The sequence below is a fragment of the Hetaerina americana genome, unplaced genomic scaffold, assembly GCF_022747635.1.
Source record: "Hetaerina americana unplaced genomic scaffold, ioHetAmer1.1.p SCAF_11, whole genome shotgun sequence".
In the NCBI taxonomy this organism is placed as follows: domain Eukaryota; kingdom Metazoa; phylum Arthropoda; class Insecta; order Odonata; family Calopterygidae; genus Hetaerina; species Hetaerina americana.
In genome coordinates this window covers 34,953,119-34,978,466 of record NW_027286181.1, presented here as the reverse complement: position 1 = coordinate 34,978,466, position 25,348 = coordinate 34,953,119, and the positions used below count along the sequence as shown (strand labels likewise).

General features: G+C 36.3%; 1 protein-coding gene across 1 annotated transcript in view; it reads left to right on the top strand.

Moving 5' to 3' along the window:
* The first annotated feature begins 9,620 nt into the window (after positions 1-9,620).
* Positions 9,621-25,348, top strand: part of LOC139700858 (uncharacterized) — a 50,972-nt gene continuing 35,244 nt past the window's right edge. The window contains exon 1 of the mRNA XM_071599290.1: positions 9,621-10,000. Coding sequence (XP_071455391.1) covers positions 9,934-10,000 — 67 coding nt within the window. The 5' untranslated portion in view covers positions 9,621-9,933. The remainder of the gene's footprint in view (positions 10,001-25,348) is intronic.

Sequence of the window (25,348 nt, the reverse complement as noted above, 5' to 3'; positions counted from 1 at the left end):
AAATGAATAAAATTTTTATCATTTTTCCTTTTCCACAGCTGTAGCCGCTGAGGAATACCTATTGATATTGCAAGCTTTATACAAGTTACATTATAGGAAAAGGCAGTGGATGGGATAGGTGGGAGGAGGGCGGTATATATACTTAGATTTTAAATGCAGGAGTGAATTCTGGGGAATATGGCCTCATTCACTCGTACCTTACTGGTAAATATAAATTGAAAACTTTAACGTAGATGTTGAAACTTCCTGTATTAAAGCACTGAATGCATGTTTCTCAAATTTTTTATAAATTATTTAAAAGGATGTTGTAAAAGTATAGAAATGTAGTTGGAGGATATGGAGCACAGCAATTGATGGCCATTCGATTCAGACCTCTCGAGGAATAGCAGTACGCAGTGAATGGGGAAGGCCATTACAGACAGTAGAGACTGGATTTTTCAGCATCGTCAATGAAGATAAATTCAGTTGAAATTGCAGGAGAGACATTTAAAAGCTAATGACGATCCTTAGGTAGAAGGGAGATGATTGAAACATGTTTTCAAATTTTGTAATACATCGGACTCAGTATCAAATGCTTAGGGTTTTTTCTAATAATCCTTAGTCTTTGTCCCTGCCTTAAAACAATTCTACTGGATTTATGCGAGGTATATGGAATTCAAAAAATGATTCAGACAAAAGTTGACCTTAGGACAAGTTAGGAACAGGTAGAGAGAGTTACGTATTTGGTAGAGGTATTAGTACTTTAGAATAAAATAGTGCAAGTTATTTTGATATTATTAGATCATTGCTTTCAATTATAGGTTTTATTTTAAGAATGAAAGCAATCCCTAGGATTTATGAAAACTATGTAAAAGAGCGATGAAAAGTAGGAAAGGTATTTTATGGCTCTGAAAATTGCTCATCGGGGAGTTGGTGTAAGCATTTTTTTAAAACTTGATATGAAAGGGACGTGGCCGCAATTCTAGTAATATAACTTGAATTGAACTTTTGGTAGGACAACTGGTAAAAGTGAAAATGTGGAATTGTATGCCACCGAGTAGTGACGAAAGTACTCTTGGTGTACCCTAAAAGAAGTTGAAGGAATCTTTATAGGCAAATGGAATAAGCGGTATACTTTAAAACAACAAATATTTGGTAAACGGCAAGGCAAAATTAGAAAAAAATTACTCAGAACGCCTTGAGGGATAAATAAAAAGACGAATCAAGAAATAAAATCATAAAGGACTGAACTCATCGACTAGTATTTAATTTATAAAAATATTGACAACCTAACTTTATTTTTCTCTCTAATATATGAATATTATTTTCCCAGATATATAGTATTTCCTTGGTATCTCTTATCGTTGATATATCATATATCGTACCGTAGCTTATCTCTTTATAACTGGTGTTCAGCTTAGTTTCTTAGTCTTTTTCATTGAGCCTGTTCTTTTAATCTTCCCTTTATCCCTCGGGACCTGATAAAAATCCGTTACGCCTCAAGGTGTGTCCAAACCATACGTTTCTTCTTTTCTGATATGCGATCATGTACATGCCTGTTTTCTCCCTTCCCCACAATTCGGCGCATTACTATGTTACTAAGTTTATCTCTTCAATATATCATGGATACGCCATCAACACCAACACATTTCGAAGGAACCTCTTCTTCTCGGTCCTGTCTTTCAAATATTATCCATAGGAACATCCAATAATGCTTCCACATACTTTATCCTTGCTTGGTGCAGTATTTTTCTTAGATGGAGAGGTTGAAAATTAATTATGAACCATTGTATACCTGAAAATGCTCGACAGTACTCGCAAGTCGTCTTTCTCTTGCTACGATACTTCCGAGATACATGAAATATTATGTTGGCCCTTGTTTTCCCTTTTACCGTGCAAAAAACGCATTCTTCTTTTTAATCATCCGGAGTCGTATTCAAGGATGACCAGGTTGTGTCAATAATCTGTGATATTATATAGGTTTTAGAAAGTAGCTAAAATAGGAAAAGAAATAACCGGAAAGAGCATTTTTCAACGTTGAGTAGCACTTATAGCCAGATTACAAAAAGTAATTCAATTTAATAATTCGGTAAACGTGGCTAATATTATTGGCTACGGCTATTGGATATAGCTAATATTTTTCTTTCGTAAATTCTGAAGAATTAAATAGATAATTTTTTTATGATCCCTAACCAACTGTTCAAAACACATTCCATGGAGGCTAACATTCATTCAGTTCATCAGGGCATAACTCTAGAAGACAGAAGCGTAAAAGCCTTCATGAAGGCCATTGTATTTGGTCTTCAGGTTTCATAGGTTTCCAATAAACAAGAATTCGTGAATATCATTTTAAAGATTAACCAAAATATGTGTCTTTCCAGAGATAGCTTACAAAGTCATAAATATCCTATTTATTCGATTTTTATTCAGAATTATTATTATTATTATTAGGTAATCTACCGGTTAAGGTGGGTTTTTGGATGGACATAATTACTAATTAAATAATTTGTGGCCCCTAGCAAAACACAACATCCTACTCTACATCAGGTCCCTCTTCACCTCCGAGTACTTTCTTCCTCCCTTCATCCCGTCCAACATCCCTATCCTGTTGCCTCCCTTTCCTCGTTTTCCTAACATTCTCCCCTCAATCACAGTCTTCAACATCCCACTCCCAGTCAATATCCCATTCATCCACTTTTCCTAACTCCATAAGATTTTCCCAACAAACCCCGCCCACCATACCAAGTACTTCCTCGTTTGTTTTCTTCTCTGTCCATTTCACCTTCTCCATTCTTCTCCAAACTCACATTTCACAAGCCCCCAGTCTACGTCTATCCTCCTGCTTTAAGGACCACGTTCCCGCGCCGCACATAGCTACGCTCCATATTAAAGTTTTTACGAGTCTTTTCTTAACATCCTTACTCAACGTCCCCGTCATCAACTCCCTCCTCCTTGTGAAAGCCTCTTTGCCTAGCGCAATTCTTCTCCTTAAGTCCCTACTACTTTGACCGTGTTGGTCCAAAACACTACCAAGATACGTAACTGTTCTACCTGCTCTAGTTTTTGCCCTCCTATTTTAAGGTTAAGCTTGGCCTTTTTCTTTCTAGAAAATCGCATACCCTTGGTTTTGTTAATATTGATTCTCATCCCATACCTGTCGCACTGAATTTCCAATTCACTCAGCAATGCTTGCAGCCCCTTGGCTGACTGACAAACTAAAGCCTGGTCATCAACAAACCTAACTGATTTTACGAATTCCCCGCCCACTTTCATTCCTACCTCCAGTTCTTCCCATGCCCCTTTGATCATTTCCTCTGCATACAGGTTGAACAGCAACGGTGATAATGGGCAACCCTTCCTTACACCTCTTCCTAACACTGCCCATCCGGACTCCCCGTTCCCCACTCGCACCTGTGCAGTCTGAGACATGTACAGGTTGCGGATTAGCCTCCTTTCTCTCCAATCTATTCCTATTTTCTGCAATATACTCCTTAGTTTTTCCCAATTCACTTTATCAAACGCTTTTTCGCACTCTACGAAACAGGCTAATACCTCCTGGTTGTGTTCTATATTCCTCTCGATTAATAATCTCTTTACTGCAATGGCATCACGTAAACCTCTCTCCTTCCTAAACCCAAACTGAACATCCCCTAAGTAATCATTTGCCCTACTCTCTATCCTTTTGTCTATGATCCTGAGAACAACTTCTGCTGCATGGGATATCAAACTTATTATCCTGTAGTCCTCACATGATGTAGCCTTTACCTTTTTCGGAATAGGAACTAAAACTGATCTCACAAAGTCTTCCGGCCAGATTCCTTCCTCATAAATACTACGGATCAGCCCATATAGCCTCTTCCTCCCACATTTTCCTAAGCATTTCAAAAGTTCCGCGGGAATGTCATCCACCCCCACCGCCTTATTTAGTTTCATCTCCCTTAATGCCCTTTCTATCTCACTGTCTTGTATGCCTGGACCTAAGCTGTCTTCCTCTACGTCATATTCTTTTTCAATGTCTAACTCTGATGGTCTAAGTTCTTTACTATACCGTTCTTCTATATACTCCGTCCATCTCTCTTGGATCTTCCCTGCGTCAACTATTACCTTACCCGCCTTATCTGTAACTGCTATCTTCCCGATAAAGATTTAACTTTGCTGTACAGCGCACCGATTTCACCCTTCCTCTGCAGACTTTCCATATCCTCGTACTGCGTCTTCCACCATGCTTCTTTTGCTTTATTTGTTGCCCGCCTCAATCTATTGTTTAATTCTTTGTACTTCATTTTGCCTAAGTCTGTATTGACCTTCTTCGATTTTCTCCGCTCATCCATCGTTGTAATCATCTCATCCGTGATCCATGGTTTCCTAGTCCTTTTAGTGTTAACGGTTCCAACAGTGTTCAGTATAATAGTTAATAGTTATGCAGTATATTCAGCGTAAAATGAAAACACCTTCAATGATGAGATATGAAAAAGAGATGATGCAGTGTATATTCATAATGCGCTAGTAACAAGATAATGTAGCATCAATTTTTTCTCCGTTTCATTAATCCAACTCCGTTGCGCTTTGCTCGTGACGCTATGCCGCAAGGTCAAATCTATATCCCCTCCTGTTATGCCTTAATCGTGTGGCCGAATATTCATTTACTTCCTTGAGCTATTCAACGTGCATGCACCCTTGAGTCATGTAATTATGCATGCATTAGTAAGGTCAAGCACCTTCAGCATATTTCCTAGACCTCCTTACACTCTTTTGAAACAGTTACCAAAACAAGTACTACTTCTGTTTAGCTTTTGAACTCCACGGGGACCGTTGACCTGAGAAGCCTCTCAAAAGTTACTCCGATGAAAAAATGTTTGATGCCTCACAACTCACCGTATTCAGTACTTGATCAAAGGAATTCTCGCTCCAAAACTAGCCTGAGCTCATATTATGCCATTCATGGAATAGGGCATAGTGAGCTGAAGCTTGGGAAAGACATGGGGAGGGTGGGGATAGGGAGGAGTGCATGGATATTGCACCGGGGAGTGAGGGAGATCACGCCGTTTGTTCGGGCGGAGTCCACGAGAATTTAAAAGTGGACCAAGTGGGGATAAAACGTGCTGCGCGTGAGGTATAACGTTTTATCCCAACGGACGGAGGGGAGGAGGAGGGAGCTTGTTCCCCGCTGTCTCGACCACTGCCTCGTTCTCATCCTTATGCCCTTCTGGGATCTTTAAGGATGGATCGGAGGATGGGAAAGATTGGGAGGAGGGGAATTCCACCGCCCCACATGCATTTGCAAACGGCTATTCGGAAGCGGCCACGGATGCTGGGTTAAGGGGTCTCATAAAGATCCGTCCCTTTGGAGAGCAAACGGGCATTACGCAAGCGTTTGGTTTTTTCCCCCCCACCACGACCACACTGACGAGGGTGACGAGTGGAATTGGATTAATCCTTGAGGTAATGTGGTTCTTGTGATGACGGGTGAAAGACAGGAGGGAGGGATTCTGGGGGGAGGTGAGCTTGATGAAAGCTAATTGTCTGCAAATCACACCTCGTGAAATGCGATTTACTATCGGCGATGGTAGAACGGCATGATGGACCCTAATTGGACAGAAAAAAATGTGTTTTGAAATAAGGGGCTTCAAAAAGGGTTTCGTTAGCGTCTCTCCAGGCAAAATTTTCGATAATGACCGATTCGTTACAGTGAGCTGAGAGGGAGTCACCTTGATTATACCACTGGAGAATCTTACCTGAATGAATTTCGCACGAGAGCATGCAAATTAGCACTTTAATGTACCAAACGTTCTCGCCGCAATGAAACCCTCAATGAAAAGTGTTGGTTACGGAAAGAAAAAAATGTAGCTTCGCTATCCCCACTTAATCCCTACGACCCGAGTTTCAATATATACTATCCTTATCACTAAATATTGAAACCCGGTTTTAAGATAAAAAAATTAAGTTGAATTAATTAAGTAGCATTATTTTTTCTCTCCGTAATGGATAAGTTCCCCGAAGTCCAGCTTAATATTACAAAGTTTATTCTAAAAGTTGTTGGTGATATTAAGATAACTTTGGAAGGAATGAACAATTACATTGATGATTTATTTTTGTATTTCTCACAAACATTAACTAGGATTAATTTTGATCCCCTGCAAAATGCCAGCACAGCAAATATTTCATGAGACCTATTTCATCAATAAAATTACTGGGTTATCATTTGCCTTTTTTCTATGAAAAAATTGGATGATTATTCCAGCATTTAATGAAAATGTAAAGAAATAAGACTCTGAAATCTTTAATAAAGTGGAACTGACTTTTTTAAATGCAATAAGGGCTATATTTCTCTTGAATCAAAACTTAAAAGCATAATCAACCCAGGAATGGCGAAGTGATAGTTTATTTCGAATATTAATATTATAACTATAAAATGACGCTTAAAAACTTAAAATGGTTTCTTTCGCAAGGAATTAGAAGAAATATATAATTATTAACCTAAAAATACATGATATTGAATTTATTTCCGTTTAAAAAAAAAGAAAAAGTAACTTAAAAGCTCTTTATTCTTACGCTAAACTAGTTTTTTGATATGAAGGGACTATACCTTGAGATTATAGATCAAGTCAATTTTCAGCCATACGCATTAAAATGAATAAAATTAATAGCCGAAAATAATACTTTAAAAGTAAAGCATCATATATAAATTAAACCAAAATTTAAAGTGCTATGCAATCGGAAAGAGCATTTTTATTGACATTTTCGATCAAACTACATCTGAATTTGGTGGATATTCAAATTGAAATTTTAAAAAATTCATTAAAACAGCATATGTAGATGTCAGTCCGCAAATCACCATCATATAGAAAGGTGAATTTCCTTCGGGAGGAAATGATTTTCCTGTCACGCTACTGAGCCGCACATATTCAGACGTTATGTTTCCCTCGCGTTTTTACGAGAAGTTTACCCCGGCTCAACTTCAGGGCAAATTCTCAAAAGCCTTCCTTCGCTTATGCTTTTAAAAAGTATTATCGTCGATTCAAGATTCATCATTCTACCCGGAAGGAAAATTTTGGAATGCGCTCATCTTTGGGAATAGGTCATCAACCTTGGCGAACGAGAATCTGAATATTAACCCATTATGGCTGGACTTGGCCGTAATAAATTTTCTGAAATTAAATTTAATAAAACGAGTAAATATAACAAAAATAATACAAAAAAAATAAAAATCACGAAAACAAAACGTCATGGACAGTTTCTTAGCTTTTTAATTGCTGTAGAAACAAAACGTAGAGTTCATATTTTTATGAATTCAAAGGGTTGAGCTCATTATGACATCGAGACTACATATCGTCTGTCACTATGAGTGAGAAATAGAAGCAGTGTAGACTTCGATAAATAAAATTATATGAAAAATTGATATATTAACTGAGATATCTGAAGGCAAAGTTCAGTGACCAACGAGGAAATTACGTTAAGAGCGGATTCAAGAGAAATTCAATAAAAAAATGACTAAACCGATGAGAGAGGTACGATGTGACAACTGTGACAGAAGAAGAGTGTGCAGGACAAACAACAGCAAGAAAAAACGAACGAGGAACAGGATGTAGTTGATAGAAAAATTTGAAGGGAATAAATATAAGCCAATACAATTAGCGGTCCAGTTTCAAGATTTTCTTATTATTTCTTTGAAACCAGTAGCAATAATAACATATTTTTTTCTGAACATAATATCCCTCTCCAGTAAACGTATATATTTTTTTGAGTTGGGTTTTATGTTGGACAGAGCGTGACTTTGGACAGGGTGTCACGTTGGACTGCACTAGATTTGTCTATTGTAATGTTGGGCCATGCGTGATGATACTGGCTTCGTATATACTCTGATTAGATTAGTATGTAGCAGCTTAGTTTTGATGTTTTTTGACGGTAATGTTATTGTTTTCTAGTTTGGTTGTTACACAAAAGATTTATGTGTCAACTGACTCTATTTGCACATATATTTAAGCAATAGAATATGATTTTATGATCTCCCATAATACTTTCCAAGGGGTTCCTTTTTCTCAACCGTATATTGTTGTTAGTCCGCGGTCGAGGCTTCTGGGGCTCGCTGTCATTAGTAATTACCACGCTTTCTTTGAACTGTCACTACCAGGGAAGCATATTTTTCTATCCATGGCACCGTCGCTGCTTGCTTCAATCACTTAGATTTCTACGGCTGTTATATTACACAAGGGGAGAAAACGGTTTACACTGTCCTTGTCCATAAAACCACGCTGTTTTAAGTTCTAATTCAAGCGGAAGCAATGTAAAACCAGCGAACTCTGAAGGGCAGCTATCTATGGTATGTCCTGTGATTATTAAGAGTGCTCGCGTATTTGATCAACCAAATCTGTCTACCTGCTCTCAGTTCTCAGGAAAAAATAAGGAAACCTTGGAACTGGAAAGGACCTCGTGATGAGAATTACAAATGGCATTAAAGCGGTTCGGTGACTGACGCTTACTGCGTATTTTATAGCTCTCTCAAATAAATTTTAAAATGTCGCAAGTGGCGCCATACGCTCACTGGAATATTTTCTCCAGGAAAAATATGAAAAAAAGTACGTGAGATTGATGTAACGTGCAGCTTAATATTGATTTGCAACTTGGAGCATATTAATGAGATGCACATACGACCTATTGATGATAAAATGAGTTAAATTAAGAAATATTTTTTTCAGTAGATAGATTTTCTTCCATATTAAATATAATTGCAATGCTAGGTCAAGAAAATGTGATTAAAATAATGTTAAATGTTTGTTTTTAGGTATTTAAAGAGTTAAGTGATCCAGATGAATCCAAATTTATAGAAAAAACTATATTCCCAAAGAAGTCTCATTTAAACATTATTCATAGCATTACATTGCAGAATTTTTAAAAACTCATTCCTACGAGTAAAGTCGGATCGAGACGTGTAACTTGGGTTTTATAGGCCCTATTTCTTATAAAATATTTCAAAGTTAGGCAAATGGTAACTGATTAATAATGCAATGAAAATTAATATATTTCATTATATATATATATTTCATTTCAAGGAAGTCTTTCAAAATTATTTAACGGCTCACCCTGAAACTCGTGAGAAATACATTCGAGTTAGAGACGTCAAAGCAATATCTGGTAGGGATGCTGACGGCAAAAGGAGAAATCCGCGAATCATTCATCGATTTCAGATAAAGGCTAAATGTTTACGGTGGTAAGAAAGCTGTGAAGCAGGGTTTTGAGGAAGAAAAGCAAATAAAACCGAAAAAAAATGTTTCCCACAACGGTAGAGGTGTCGGAAAAAAATCCGAACTCTTCAAGACTCTCCATCACTTTTTCGTTTGTTTTGTCATTAAGGGGGAGAGATGAGTGGGTGTGTGGGGGTGGTTTGAGTTTTGGTGGGGAGGGGTCGGAATGGAGAGCGCTGTGCGCATGTCAAGGCATATAAGTTATGGAATTCGGACGCTAGTGGCGCTACCGTCGCCCTAATATATCCCCTCCCCGTGCTCCCCACCCTGAACCACCCCTTTCGCTCCTGTTACCAAGCACGCCCTCACCCTCCCATTTCCTCCTCCCCCAACCCCGGTTGCATTCTCCTCTCCGATGAGATTCTGGTCCAGCGGCACAGTCTCGTGTTCGAGATCGCGAGAGCATGAAGTCGAGAGGGAAGGGAAGCGCAACCTCAGCAGCGCCGTTGACGGAAGAGAAGTGCTGAAGAGGGTGAAGGAACGACGGAGGAAGAGAGCGAAAGAGTGAGAGAGACGAACTTAGGGAAAGAAATAGCGAAGAAAGAGAGACAGACAGACGGACGAGAGAAAAAGAGTTGTGACTTGATTAAGCGGGGATGTTCAGTGAAGTGATCCCACCCTCGTGTTACGACTTTCGCCCGATTGACGAGCGTGCTATATTATGAGCTCATATGCGTTGAATATGATCGCATCTTTGGCCAATTAGTGTTACATGTTTGGGTGCTGTTGTGATTACGTCGTGCCCTTCACGCGGTTTTGGGGGATTATCACGGCAGTGGGTGAGTAAAAAAATCATTCCTTTTGTTTGACTGTTTTTCCAATTTTCAAGTTTATGAGATATAGTCTCAAGGATGGATAAGATGATTTACCAAGGTTTAATGAGGTTTTGTTTTAATTTATTTTTAAAAAATTTTGGGCAATAAATGAGTTGTTTCTTTTTTGGGAATGTAATTATATTAATATTTGGAGATATTTTCTGTGCTCATTTTTACTGCTTTGCCTGATTATTTAGCGCGCATGCAATTCATTTTTGTGTAGTATGTAAAGATTTACGAGTAACTGCTGATCAAGTTTTCATACCAGAAAGTTTCATTTTATCCATAATTTCTTTATTTATCCATTTTTCTTAGTACCTATCAAACTCTCGGCTTACCCTACGGCTACGGCTGTGAAGTAAGATTTTTACTTTCTTCAGACTCGATATAATTGCACAGTATAGTGTGAAGATAAATTGCTAATTACTCAAAATACTAGAATAACATAATTACTTTTACTATTCTAAAAAATCCGTTTATAAAAATAAAGAAACAAAAGATTATATCGAAAATTAACATTTCTATAATTTGTGCCTGTTACCGGATAATTTCATTCATCACGATTAAAAATCAGTGGACAACGATATTTAAGGTATCATGCTGAAAACGTAGATGGAAATATTTTTGGTCAAGAGTTATAAATAATTAGCTAAAGCTTATATATCACCAGATTAAAGAACTCCCTTTGAGAAAAGTTTTTCCGGCATATTTTTTTCTATGAAATAGATTAACATTTCTCAGATCACGCCACAAAAACTTGGACTCAATTTTTCCGAATTTTTAATTCATCAGAGGAAACTTTTAAATTGCCCTTCGGTAGTTAAAATATGTCTGGCTAGATTTTTTTCGAAACAATATTCAAGATCGATAAATTTTACATAAAGTAAACAAGTCTAGCTCTAGATACAATCTTAAACTCCTGAAACATAAGACGATTCTCAACAATCTACCAAATAATTACAAACTTTATTTTTAATTTAGATCAATCCGATTAAAAATAATTAGACCACGTATACAATATGACCGTTAGCGCACATTCTGCCTATCTATTTTTAGAAATCACCTCATCTAATATTAGATCAACTAATTTTGTTTTAGAGGATAACTTTCACAAAAATGTATTTTTGGAAGAAACGTTTTAACATAACACGTCTACATCTGCCGAAGTATGAATATGAGAAAGTAATATTAAACTCGATCTAAATAGGCGCAATTTTTTTATAGAGCCTATCCATGACCATGAATGATATTCTAAGTTGAAAGGGGTTTGATAGCCTTGAGAAATTGAAGATGCAAATGAAGAATTTTACTTACGGCAGCAGAGACTAGATTATTAAATATATGGTGACTAAATCAGATTTCTGTAATTGACTTAAATAACTCGATGAAAAGGTCACTTCTGGGAAGCTAAGTTGATATTTTTAAGCCCGAATGAGCTGAAAGGTCAAAGAATTATCTTTGGCAGGAAAAACCCTTTTATTTAAATTTCAAAGTGACAAAGTTTCCAGACTTGATTTTCAGTTTATCAAGTTTGGAAAATTTTTGTAGCCTAGCGTTTCAATGTCGTTTGCAATTTCTAATATTCATGACTTGTGGTAATTGTTATCAGTGCTGATCGTTGAAGCACCTCACTTCGAAGCGAACTTGTTATTATTTCACAAATTATAATGTTGTATTATTTGTTAAAAAGAAAAATTTGAACATTTATTGATCATCAACCTAACGATTGTAATAACTTTCCATCTTCATTATCAATATAGAGAATTCGAATTAATAACTATTTACATTAGCTTTAAAATTATTTTTGATCGCGACAAAATTATCGGAAACATGCCAAAATAAATTCGCGAAAATCCATTATGCGTTAGTGGGAAAAGAGTTCAAGGCAAGAGGAGAACATTTACAGTTTTTCACTGCACAATGAATTCAGTTTAATCGCTGGATAATTCTTCAGTACGGAACAGAGTTTTCATGATTGAAGTTTCACGGAATTCATATTTTGACAGAATATTATAGCATATGTTTCGATTTTAACCTAAAATAACGTATTTTACGCGATAGTACACGTACTTTCTTGCAGCTGTGCTAATTTATACATTGAAATCAAATATATGCCGTTTTCATAAGCGAAAAATGCAAGGAGGAACAGATTTTCTTAAACACAAACAATGATAGAGGAAAGATAAAGTAACTTTCCTCGCGCTATTATTTTATCGAAATATTTTGAAGAACAAGGTTAAGAAAGATCAGATAAAATGTATGATAAAAACTCCACTCCAAGTATCGGAGGTATTGTCTCAAAACTTGGTACCAAACCTTTCGGAGAGGGCCTATTCCTTTCCAGTGGCTTCAAAAAGTGAGTCTTTATCGCATTTATCACTTATCTCGTTTTCGGTCCCATCCCTCCTGGTTATTTCCTTATGTCATTCATCCACTCCTGGACGATTTTTCCTTATCGTCTTCAATTTTTCGCCGTTTTCCCGCTCTCTTTATCCGTTGCCCATATGGCTGCTCTTCAATGTCGCATCCCACAAATTATCCGCCCGAGGCATCCATCGGGGCAAATACCGGATATAGACGACCCTCTTGTATGTCGGAAATCCTTAAGCATGCTGAGGGAAATGCATGAACAGACTAGAAAAGCGTATGACTATATAGAATCAGGTATCTCGTTAGCCAAAATGAGGAGAAATTAACATTACAAGTATGCTCATGAACGAAGTACTTCCGTCTGATGCTCAAAATTCGGGTCACCATCATACATACGTGAAGAAAGAAGTGAAATGGCGTCCCAACCTGTGGAGATCCCATTTGTATGAAGTACGCACTATAAAATATAAATATCCTTTCCCCTTTACCTAATAATATTTCCCTAATTACTGGATACGTAGGCAAAATATTCTTTCTCAATCTCGCTCTCACCGACGGCATGTTGGCCGTCCTTCATATCCTTTGCTGAGAAATAAATTATCCGAGAGTTAAGGCGGAAACTTTTTGTTCGGTCAAACTTTCGACAGAGGATGGGCTGTATTGTGCATTGCATCCCGGGGCGCTGGCGTACTTCGAACCGCTCCTGTCAACAGCAGGGGACGTTAATGCAAATAAGAACGTTAGGGAGAGAAGAAATGGTGGGGTAGGAACACGAGAATAAGAGCAAATGAAATTTCTGTCGGATTTTTATTTTTACTACCGCTACATGTCCTTTGATGCTCCAACATTTTTCTTCCCTTGCGCATTTTTTTCGACGCATCGATTTTCAATATTCCTTTGATAATGGAATAGGGATTCGTTTCGTCTGAATCATTTACGAAAAAGGAAATACGCACGGTCGTGACACATTTTGAGGGTGAAAAATAAAAAACTCTTTTGGTTAGTGAACACTTGGAAAATCATAAGTGGGCCTCAAGAATTCATCCACGCAGAAATAAGGGGTATTTTATCCTAATATAATTACCTTTATTAAGAAAATATAATATTATTCTATTAAAACTAACGTAGCTGATTAATATTCGCATGTGTATACAGGTAGTTCATGCATATTTTTCACTCCATATTATTGTGTTGAAAAACGTGTGCTAAGGATTACGAGGTTACATAACCACTATAGGAGCAGAGACCGCTAAAGATCTTAAATTCCTTTATATCATCAAATGTAATCCAATTTCGCTACTCCTGATTCAATGCATTCATATTTTTAAGGTCTAACAATGTAACATTCATAAATCACTTCAATGACTTCAACGAATAAGAAAGCTGGAAAGGACTCTAAAATATTCTTTCCATGATGACGAAATGTCTATGCCGGCGATTATGGAGCTAATATTTAAAATATGGAGCTCCTTACTTACAGAAATATCGATGAAAGCGCATTCTATGAAGGTAACTGGCTTCTCAAAATCATCAGTTCACATTAAACTAATATTAATAGTCATTAAGGGATTCAATAAGCCACAGTACTGACAAAAAATTCACTGCTCACAAATATTAATTTAATCCGAATTTTAGACAACCTAATCGTAGGAATTTCAACGTTACAACGTTCTATGCAAAGGAGTGTAACGATACAGATATTTGGATGAGTTATGTCTACCCATTTATATCACACAATGAAAAAAGTGTCATTACCGTAATGCGGCATAATATTATTTTACAAATTTAACGGAGGGAACCGCTTGGATTTGTCTAGTGCCATCAGGAAGCTTATTATATGAATATATTTTCATTTAAGGTGATCCACTGAACTCCCTTAAGGAGTGCCATTTTTCTCAAGATGTCAAGTCCCAGAGCATTTATAACATCCAAGTGAAAAGTGGGAATAAAAAACGCGAGTTCTGTCAATGCAAATTGGACTCAGTGTACCTCAGAATAGGATGTGTTTACCTTAAACACATTTTTGATTGGGCTTGTGTTGCCTGAATTGGATTTTAATGCTGAAGGTAATAACTTGAACTTTAATCATTTTCATTTGCTGTATTTAATTAAGTTCTCATGGCAAAAATAATTTCAAAATTATTTTTGTATAAGATAAAAATATTAAATTCATTCTTCATCCTCATTCATTATTCCCTGAGACTGGAGGTGTCTATATTACTAGCGAGTTAAAACATGAACTCAAGTATACTTAAAATAAAGTTTCACCTTCAACCTCGCTCTTGCATAACGAAAGTGATATATTTCCATTGATAGAACTGTTCCTACTTTAGGTTAATTGGACCGGGTGAAGACGATTTGAACGCTTGTAAAAAATTTCTTCACATCCTTTATTACTCTGGTGACCTATCTGATCCTCAAAACCTCTGTCACTTAACCTGAAGTCTAATTCAGACTTAACGCCAGTTCTAACTCCGAAACCCTCTTGTTACAACTTTTTCAAAAGACAACAGACATGAGTAATCACATTAACCCTGGTTCATTGGTACCCATTCGTTTTTTAAAAAATTATTTCCTGTAAAAATCATTATTATAATTGCATATTTTAATAACTGCCAGCTTTTTAAAAATAATTTGGCAATGATATTCTGGGATAATTGGTCTAGACCATAAATGATATCCAGCATGTAAATATTTATGCATACCTGTATAGGACTTACTCAAAGACCTATTTATCAGTTTAAAATCGGTAAGGTGTACATAGAAGAAAACGTATTGTTATATTTTCGTTAAGAACATTTTGGTTTTGAAAATTAAAACAGTAGTTACGACTGAAACTTTTCCGCGTGATCTCACATTCATACTTGTTGCACCTAATCGATTATCCAGGCATTTAGCTTTCTACTTGTGTCCGCAAAAAATTGCCCTAGACTGACTGAAACCTTGCCGGCCGAATTTTGAGCGTTTTAGCTGTGAACCGATAAAATCTGTTCATGGTACCCTGGTCCTATATTTCTCATTTCATAGAGTGAATAAATCTAGTATGCTGGAAAATATCTTACTGAATGAATTATGTGCATTTAAAATCTCTCTTTTGCAAGTTATACACATTGAATTATTTATAGCTATTGAACTTATAATTAAACCACTTGGCTTTTCCACATAAAAACTTTTATTTACGACCTAGGTTTCGTTACCATATAACATCATCAGGTAAAAATAAAAGTCAAACACAGTATATTTAGTTCTGGACGGAGGGGAAGAGGAGGGAGGGAGGAAAGCAAGGATTGGTAATATTGATAAATTGAGGCTGGGAGAATGAATAAATGCTTTGTTGAAAAAAAAATATATATACATATATATATATATATATATATATACATATAATGTGTGTGTGTGAGTGTATATATATAAAAATTGTTGAAAAACGTTTTGCTTTGCGTCGATTAGTTAGCAGAGGAGTGGGGGAATGGGTAATGGGAACGCGACACTGGGTAATTAGGTGATTAATTAGCTGGCTGGGAGGGGTTACGACATTGTTGAAAAAGTTTTGCTTGGTGTCGGTTTAGCTGGCAGATGGGCGAAGAAAATACAATAACGAGGAACGTGCAGGGTAAAGAAATTCGTTGGTCAAAACATCTCCGTAATCCATGTGCCGAAGCATTTCTAATTGCTCAAGCGCATGGAATTTTCACCAAACGACGCCAGAAACTGTTACATTTATTTATAGCTACACAAAAAAATGTATAATACATATGTATTTATGCATATATATATAACATTTGGACTACGTAATAGAACACAAAAATATAACTAGAAAATTTGTAAAAGGCCACTGACATTTTTTTAGAAAATTTAAGCTTTCGGCCTGTAGCTGCTATTATTCATTTCGAGAGGAAGTCTTTTAATTCCCTAAAATATAATTTCATCACTATAAGAGGATCTATAATGTAATATCAGTATTGGAGTTCAATAGAAATAGCTTAACTACTCAGGTTTATTCCAACCACGAGTTACCAAATCTCTGCAATAAAAGTTGACGACTCAAAATGCTGCACATTCTTTTACCATTAGCTTGTTTCAGCTAGTTTCATTGGCCAGCCAATTTTTCTACCCTAAGGAGTTTAATATTAGAAACACTCACTGTTCCTGAGTTCATTCTTTTTGTTTACCATTAAACTTCGAAATGATGCTTATAATTAGCGTAAATATTACTCACCTCTAAAACCTTTCGTTTTACATAAAAATATGTGGAAAGACAAAAAAATGTGTCCCCTTAATGTATGCGATTTATTTGTCATTTAAGATTAGACAGAATGGATATTTATTATTGCAAAATTAAGAATCTCATCTTATCTAGGATCTATGAATTTGGAAAAATGGAGATATTACTTCTTGAGGAATGAGTTTATTTTATCGGCTATTCCCGGGGTGTAGTGATGATGTTTAGTGGAAGGTAAGGGTAGGCCGTAAGGGACAAGAGACATTTTGGGACGAATCAAAGAAAGGGGAAACAGAGAGAAAAGGAAGGATATGCTAGAAAATGTTGATGGTAAGAAAATCTCCATCGGGAAAGAAATCATTTCCCTGGCTTGAAAAACAAATCAAGAGAAGGTGAGACGGAAGGTGAACGGGAAAAAAGAAGGGGATAAGGAGGAGGGGAGGAAGAGAAAAGATGCGTAAGTATACATTGAAACATGAGGATACCATAAAGAGCTTCCAAGAGATAACATATTTATTGTGTTGGGAATCTTAGTTTATTGCTTAATCTTCTATTCAAATGGCTATTTTATCAAGATTCATGGAACCATACAATCTGCTATACCATAATCTATAGTGTGCATGCGTCTGGATCTGTCCGACTTTTAAGACTATTTTCAACGCTATATAAATGTTTTATTTCTCATTATAGGCAAGAGAATTTAGAATTCAAAATCCACACATAAGGTATCCATAAAAAGCTCATTTTATTAATATTCTTTTTGGGAATTGACCTTATATAAGAAATTAAATTTTTTGTTGTCCCCAGGGAAACTTTACGGAATTAACATAATATATTGAAATGCAATGAAGTTATTGATTTTGTAATTTCACACACTTTGTGTGTGTACACAAAGTATTACAAACTGTGTGTGTGTATGTGGAAAAAAATATTTTAACTTAAACTTTGTTGCTTTGCGTGGATTTATTTCCTTTTCACACTCATGAGAGAAGCGAGTGACAAGGCGGCATTTTTTTCATGAAACTAGTACTTCCTCCTCTTTCAGCAGGAAGAAAAGCAAATACCCCTCATTTTCGTCACCACACTCCACGCGAGCCCACTCGAACTTGTTCTTGTCAACAATAATTCCTAAGGATTTACAATTTTGAATGAAATAATTAAAAAAAAAATTCCCGTAGAATTAAACGTTGAGAAGTAATTCAAAATGACCAATAAACATCGCTAAGCTTTTTTACTCGATATACTCCGATTTAAAACCAACTCCACAGGTTTTAACAAATTTTTCTTTAATTTGGAAGCAACAACGGACCCATTGGTTTAATGACCCTTTTTAGGGAAGGGAGGTGATCATGCTAGTGTCGATTAAGCACATGCAGAAAGGAAAGTCTGCGAAAGATTTATTAAGGCTCAGTACCAATCTCTCGATAGCGTAAAGGGGGCGGGACTCAAAATTTAGTGAGGTTCTATTTTAATTTTTGCTGCTCTTGGGCATATATATGTATAGAGAGGGAAAAATATTAGTTTTTTTTTAAAAAGGTTTAAAACATCGAGTTTTTACCCGGTGGCCATTAATCCTCAGGTCAGTTTTTTTTTCAAAAAAATTGAGTTTGCGTCGTATACCTCTGAAATACTTTGCATCCAAAACTTTTTCCCCTTCTCCTCTCTCACTCTTTCTCTGTCTACATCGCCTCCTCGTCCTTCCTCTGAAATTCAACTTTTTTACCAGTTTAATTTCATGTCTTGGAATAAAAAAAATTTAAAAAAAACTCCGTCCCTTCCGTTCCATACCAGCCATGTATTTTAGCATGAATGACTTGTACCAACGTTTTCTTATCCAATTATAATCACTCTCCTTCTTCATTTAATTAATCATCGCTTTACTCAACCTTCCCCCCAACGGTTAGAAGAAAAAAAGTCATTATTTGAGATCTTCTGGAAACGTGATGTTTCCAACAAACTCCTCTCTTGCATGGTCTCCTCAAAACCGTCGTTTCCACCCCTGCCCCTGGCCACCCGTCCCATCCACGCGCCAATAAGCCATCCCTTAATTACGCTAACCAGAGCTTAATCACTTTCGCTCCCGGTGTGAGCATGTCTTAATTTTATTACGCTCGTTAATTTCGATCCCCCCTCCAACTCCATATCTCTTCTTCCTCTTACTGCTGGGCCCCCCTCGGGAGGCTTTCAACTCACATCAATTGCATTAATGGCCAGTGGCTTTGATATCTTACTCTTGCTATTCCTCTACCTCCTCTTGTATATAACGTTCGATGCGAACGTCTCATTACCATCAGAGCGACCAATAATTCTCAAGTGTAGGGACATTTGGAGGCACGCTAACTAGGAAAGGACATCTTAAAAAACTATTTCTTAAATTTTCAATACGATCACTTAGTCCAGATACCACGGATACATTTATTCTGAGTCTAAGCAGTTTTTATATTAGCGAACATAAAAATCTCAGAGAAACCTTTGGTAACTAAAGTTTGTAGTCAGCAATATTTCACCTTCATTACGTTAATTAGCTAAAACCAATCTATTTGTTACATTTATTTTAATACAATCATTCAGGTACTCGGCTTCACTCATATTATCCAGTTTATTTCTATACAAATATTTTCTGCGATTCCTACAATAATTACTGTAGCATACTTATGCGATTATTTGTAGAATTACATTTTTACAACTAACAAGCCAACTTGGAGTTGATGCTCAAAAATGTTAATAATAAGATAAGAAAACCGTCAAACCATTAATGTCGTTAAAAGTATACAACAGTATATAATTTCGGGTTTAAATAAGTAAACTTGCGTTTATTAATATGCTGATAAATGTAAGTCACCCCGCGGATGGAACATGTATGCACCATTGGAAACCAAATTATTAAGAAAAAAACCTTTTCTCTATAGAACCTTTGGAATATTAAAATATCTTGAGATTTATCATACTGTTATCTTTGATTAATGTAATGAATAGACGAAGGTATTCGAAAAGGTCTTTCTAAAAACAACTTTTTTATTATTATCTCACGAGATACGTTTGACGAAATAAATGAGTATTTGGTCATATTAAACTTTGAGGAATAATTTACTTCATTTAGTTCGGTAAACATTTCATTTAAAAACTATTGAATTATCATTGTTTGTATATTAATACTCCAGGAGGGGCAGTCATAGGAGTTTGTTACTTTAACGTGCAGTCTAAGTTGCTTTCTTGTACTTAAAGGAACACGCAACGTTAAATTATTTGAGATATAGAAAAAAACTTATTTTAAAGTTTTTTATGCCAAGTTGCTTTTGTGAAAAATTTATCTCTCTGTCAAAGTGAAAGGAAACTAATATTTTCACACGCCATTTTAATTAGTACGCAATATACCACGGTTAATCAACGAAATGAAATAAGTTTTATATTTGAGAATGCTCGAGTATTCAGGCCTAGGAAAGATTTTATTTAAATAAACGCGAATGGAATTTGTTGGAAACCAACCAATCATGAAGCAAATAACAGCCGAGTGAACCCAATTACAAATAACTCTATGCAATTAAAGAACAAATTGTAGGCCGTGGTAAAATATTTTTAGCCCTCACTTATCGATGAAAACCGGTTTCCTCCTTCATCATCATTTTTTATTCATTGCCTTGGAGCTGTAAATGGAATATGTATTATCTTCTTTTATGGAAACAAACTATTAGTGTTATTTTATTTTATGTTTAAAAAATAGTCTCTTGGCATGAAGGTTCAGTAACCATTAAAAAATGAGTTAATGGAAATACGGATTTAAAAAAATTAAAATGAATGTGAATCCTACTATTTTCCAGCTATAAAATCTTCAGTTTTTAAACTTTCAATACTTTAATAAACTTAATGCGTGCATGAAAAGTATTCTTAAAAAAAGGGGTGGTTTGGAAACAAAAATAAGGTTCACTATGGAACACTAATGGCAAGGAATTGTGACTAAACAAAATTTTTTATTTAGCATCCAAATCCCGAACAATATAACCTTTTTCCAAAGTTTAAATTGATTGAAAGAAGCAGTGAACATATATTTGTACAGATTCATTACGCCATCCAATTACAGTGAACGAAAGGAAAAAAAGTACTTAAAAGTATTGTTGTCAACCTTTACGAGGGAAGAAGCATGAAAGTGAAAAATTACATCATTTCATACGAAAAAATCAAAATTTTAAAAAATGAAATGGATACCTAAACATCTTTTCCGGAATGATGAGAAAATATTGGAATTTTTATAGAAAAATGTCCCAAAAATATGTTACTTAACGTTAAATTCCTATTAGATTCGTTTCTTCCACATCAATCAGGTACACACTTACAGCCTCCTCTCAGGGCACTAACTGATTGGCGTTCAACATAATGGATGAGGGAGTAACAGCTGGCCATCATATTTCTGACAGAAAGGAGACGAAATTTTCCCCCATATTTTCATACCCGAGGAAATAAGGCTGACGGATACATAGGAGGGTGAGCGGAGATAAGTGGGAACGAGATAGGGAGTAAAACAAATATTATAATCCATTTAATTCCAACCGTGAAAGGAAAATGGCGTTAAAATTTTAATCCCGCGCATTACCTTCTCCTTCAAACTGCCTTAATTTGAGCGTAGACGCTTCAGAAGAAAAAATAATATATTTTTCTCGACTCAGTCACTCTCTCTATCTCGCCTCTTTTCTTCTTCCGTGGACTCCAGCTGGAAGTCCTCGCCCTTCCACACTTTCTCTCTCTCCCTCTCTTGGCTCTCCCTTAAAGTCCTCTCGCAATATTTACCTTACCCCTCGTTTCCAACCCGTTTCACCAAAAAGAGGATGTCTCCCTACCCACAAAATTCACCCCCACCCATTTCCAGTCATCCCACCCCCCGACCGAAATCCATTTCACCCCTCTTTCCCACGCCTCTATTCAACCCACACTCAACGCTCCACCCACGCCCGACCAATTCTGCACTCTTCCTTTTCATCTCTCCACCTCCCTCCTTCGGCCGCAATTTCCTTTCTCTCCCTCACCGTTTCTCCTCATCCTCTTCGCCTCCCCTCCATTTTTGCCTGAGCGCTGCTTTACCTTTCCTTCGCCGCCCTCAGAGAGCCCTTTCCCCACACACACACTCTCTCTCTCTCTAGGACCCAACGCAGCGTCGATTTTCTGGCTTCCGCAGCCCGCCTCTCTCTCTCTCGCCCACCCTCCCACCGACCCAATCCCCTCCTTATTAAAAAACTCACATTGGAACTTTTTTCGAGTCTGTATCAAATGTGTGGATGGCTGGACATTCATCACTCTCTGCTTCTCCGGTTTTGAGTTGTTCCGTCTCCGTCGGTGCTAATAGTTTTCGCTCCGATGCACTCTCATCCTACGTCACTCATGTCCACCCCCACTCCTGTCAATTAATGGAAGGTTCAAATGTATAATATTGCATCTGTAACTCCACGGGTGCTATCGACGTGGGAGGTCGAAAGATGAGTGCCGGTGGGCGTTCCACATTACCATCGGACTTGGGTTAAAATTAATGAAAGAATTTAGCGGAGAAAATTTGGACGTTTTGCAAATGAATTTTCAGGATTTTCATTTTTTTAAGTGAGGACTGTTTAGTGTTCATTTGATAGTTAATGAATCCCATATTAATTTATGGTAATTAATGGAAAATTTGTTCCACCGTTCAGACTCTTATCGTTCTGACAACTTTCAATGTTATGAATCAATATCTCATTGTTTCTTTTCAATTTTCGGTATTTTTCTGATAAGACTGCCGTTTACCGGTTTCCCAGTGCCATTGTACTAGTAGCAACAACCGTCAATAATCTACAAAAGGATTTTTCTATTGCTTTGATTAATTAATGAAAAACTCAAATGAAGAGTCTAAATTACTTTTAAGGAAGCACGACTGATCATATATTGATTATTATATACATCGATATGATAGTTAAACATTTCAAGACCTTCTTAATATTTCTCGTATTCTAAAGTTTGCGTTTGTGAAAACGATGCAAAACTGTGCATAATAAAATATCGAAATTATCATACAAGGGAGAAGAAATGTTCATGTTTACCTAAACTATGAAAATAATACAATTAAATAAAAAATATTCAATAGATAAGTGGAAAATAAAGCACTTATATTATTGGGGGAGAAGGGAATAATGTTGTATTTTAAACTTAAAAATCAATCTTCTAAAACATAAATCGCCAGTATCTAAATTCAAGGTGTATGAATTGGCAATATGCAGGATATGTGTTAAATGGATGAATGTATAGGAAAACTTTGGTCCTGAAACTTTTTTTGGTATAATTTTGAACAAAATGCCTAATACATTATTACCTTTTTTTATGAGAAATAGAGGTAACATAAATTCATAAAAAAGATACCTCTAGATACTAAAATTCAACTGAAATATTGATATTTTGTACAGTTTGAAGATGGATTTTTAAAAGGAGAATAAATACAGTGAAATAAAGAAATACGATATACTATAAAAGATAAATACCAATAAAGGTGGATAAAAAATTGGAAAAATAGCTAATATTTCCTTCCTAATTGTAAAGAACTTAGTAAAATAAGTAAAAGTTATTAAAATCACTTTCATCTTTCAATATCACGAAACGTGACCTTCAGCCTATGCCTTAACACCTCTGGCAAGAAAGCGTACATTTATATATTTGTATTTGATCTTATTTTTTACATTTAAAGAAAATATTTATTATATACCATTGTGATATGATTTTCATAATATACAATAGTAGTATACTTTAAAAATGTAGCAATGGAATACTCATCCCAGCCCAGCTAATCCAGTCAGCTCTGGCTTTTCAGCAGGTACCACGTAAACAAAAATGAGAGCTTAAAGTGTATGCAATTATAAGGTACATATATTGTGGCACGTTTTATTCTAAGCCCTATTCCATTCTGTGTAATAGCGTCTTTTATTCTCCCTTGCACATCATTTGCTGACTGCAATATTCTTAAATATTTTCATTAAAAATTAGAGGTACAGCTACCTCCATTTTTCTTCTACCTTGATTTGTATGCATTTTTTTGTTATATACTCAATATTTTCCCTTTTTAGTAATTTCTTTTTATTTTAATCGGTTATTTTATATTTTTCATAAAAATAGTCTCCTACTATAAAGGCATATCAACGTGTATACAGCCTGTCTACAGGCAGAATTCTTAACTTTTGAAAGATATTTCTTCCATTTAGAATATCTGTAGTTTTTGATCTAGCCGCAGGCAATATTACATTAATATCATTTAAAGTAATCTTAAATAATGTAAGGAGGTTTTACTTTATATGGAAGTAATATATATCGCGTTCCTTCCAGCGTAGTAGGAACCCCGCAAGTGTCAGCAAATAACAAAAAGGTTGGATTGATTAGAGAAGTCGCGCATTATACTAAAATGCGAAACTTGGATCACATTCTGGGGTTGGAGAGGAGGCTATTTCGTTAACTTTGGCGCATTCAGCTTCCCTGATATACTAGCGAATAAAAAATAGCTCCTTGACCGAGCAGAGGTGCCCAAAGGTATTTTATCGAGGGGGCCTCTGGTCGGTAGCCAAGTGCTCTTGCCATTGGGGAACCATGGCGCCAGAAGGATCGAGCTTTTTTAGCCATATGACTTTTTACGCATAAAATAAATTCAAAACTTGACACCGTTCAACAAATATGAATAATTAATTTGTAATACGCCGGAAAAATTCTTTTCCTCCTAAGTGAAACGGGAGAGCGCAAGCGAAAAAGACATTTGGGAGAATAAATTCCATTTTACGAAAATTTGGAAATGAGGACGGTACAATTCTTTTCATAGAGCATAATATTATTTATTAAATATTAACCATCATTTGAGATTAAATATTTGCGGTTCAACATCTTATGCTGGGCTAAATTGAGCATATATCCCCAACTATTTCATGAGCATTGCAAATAATTTTACCTTAAATTACGAAAGTTAGGTTAGTTAATTGATTTTGGTCAGGCACCACCTACGAGAGTGGTTCAATAAGTACCCGTGTTTGACGACAAAGGGCGTTCCTGAGAGAAGTTTATGTTATCACCGTGTGCTGCCATCTATCAAACGACGGTGAAAAAAAAATTCAGACTGATTTAAAGGTTAGTTCGGATTTGGCAGTCATTCGAGTAAGACGTGTTTCGTGATTTTGCTAAAATGGAAAAAGAGCAATATCGTTCGGTAATTCGCTTTTTGTTTTTGGATGGGAAGAAATTGATGTTTTTGATGAGGTTACGGAGGAAATCATCCACGCCTTGATTCTCGCTGATCGACGAACGAAAGTGCGCGAAGTAGCAGAGGCCGTGGGTGTGTCAACCGGAACGGCAATTAATATTTTGCATGAAAAGTTGGCGATGAAAAAATTGTCGGCCCGATGGGTGCCGCGATTTCTCACGGTGGACAACAAGCTGATCTGGCTGTCATCCGAAGTTGTCACTACCAAACTGCATGAACTACGGTATGAATTGCTGCCGCGCCCCCCGTATTCACGCGATCTGGCTCCCTGCGACCTTTTCTTATTCCCGAACGTGAAGAAATGGCTCGCGGGAAAACATTTAGCTCAAACGAGGAAGTTATCGCCGAGACAGAGGCGTATTTTGGAAAGTTCGACGAATCCTATTTTAAGGATTAAAGGATAAAAGGGGTTAATAAATGGCTGGAACGTTGGAAGAAGTGTACCTTTCTAAAACGGGGCTATGTTGAAAAATAA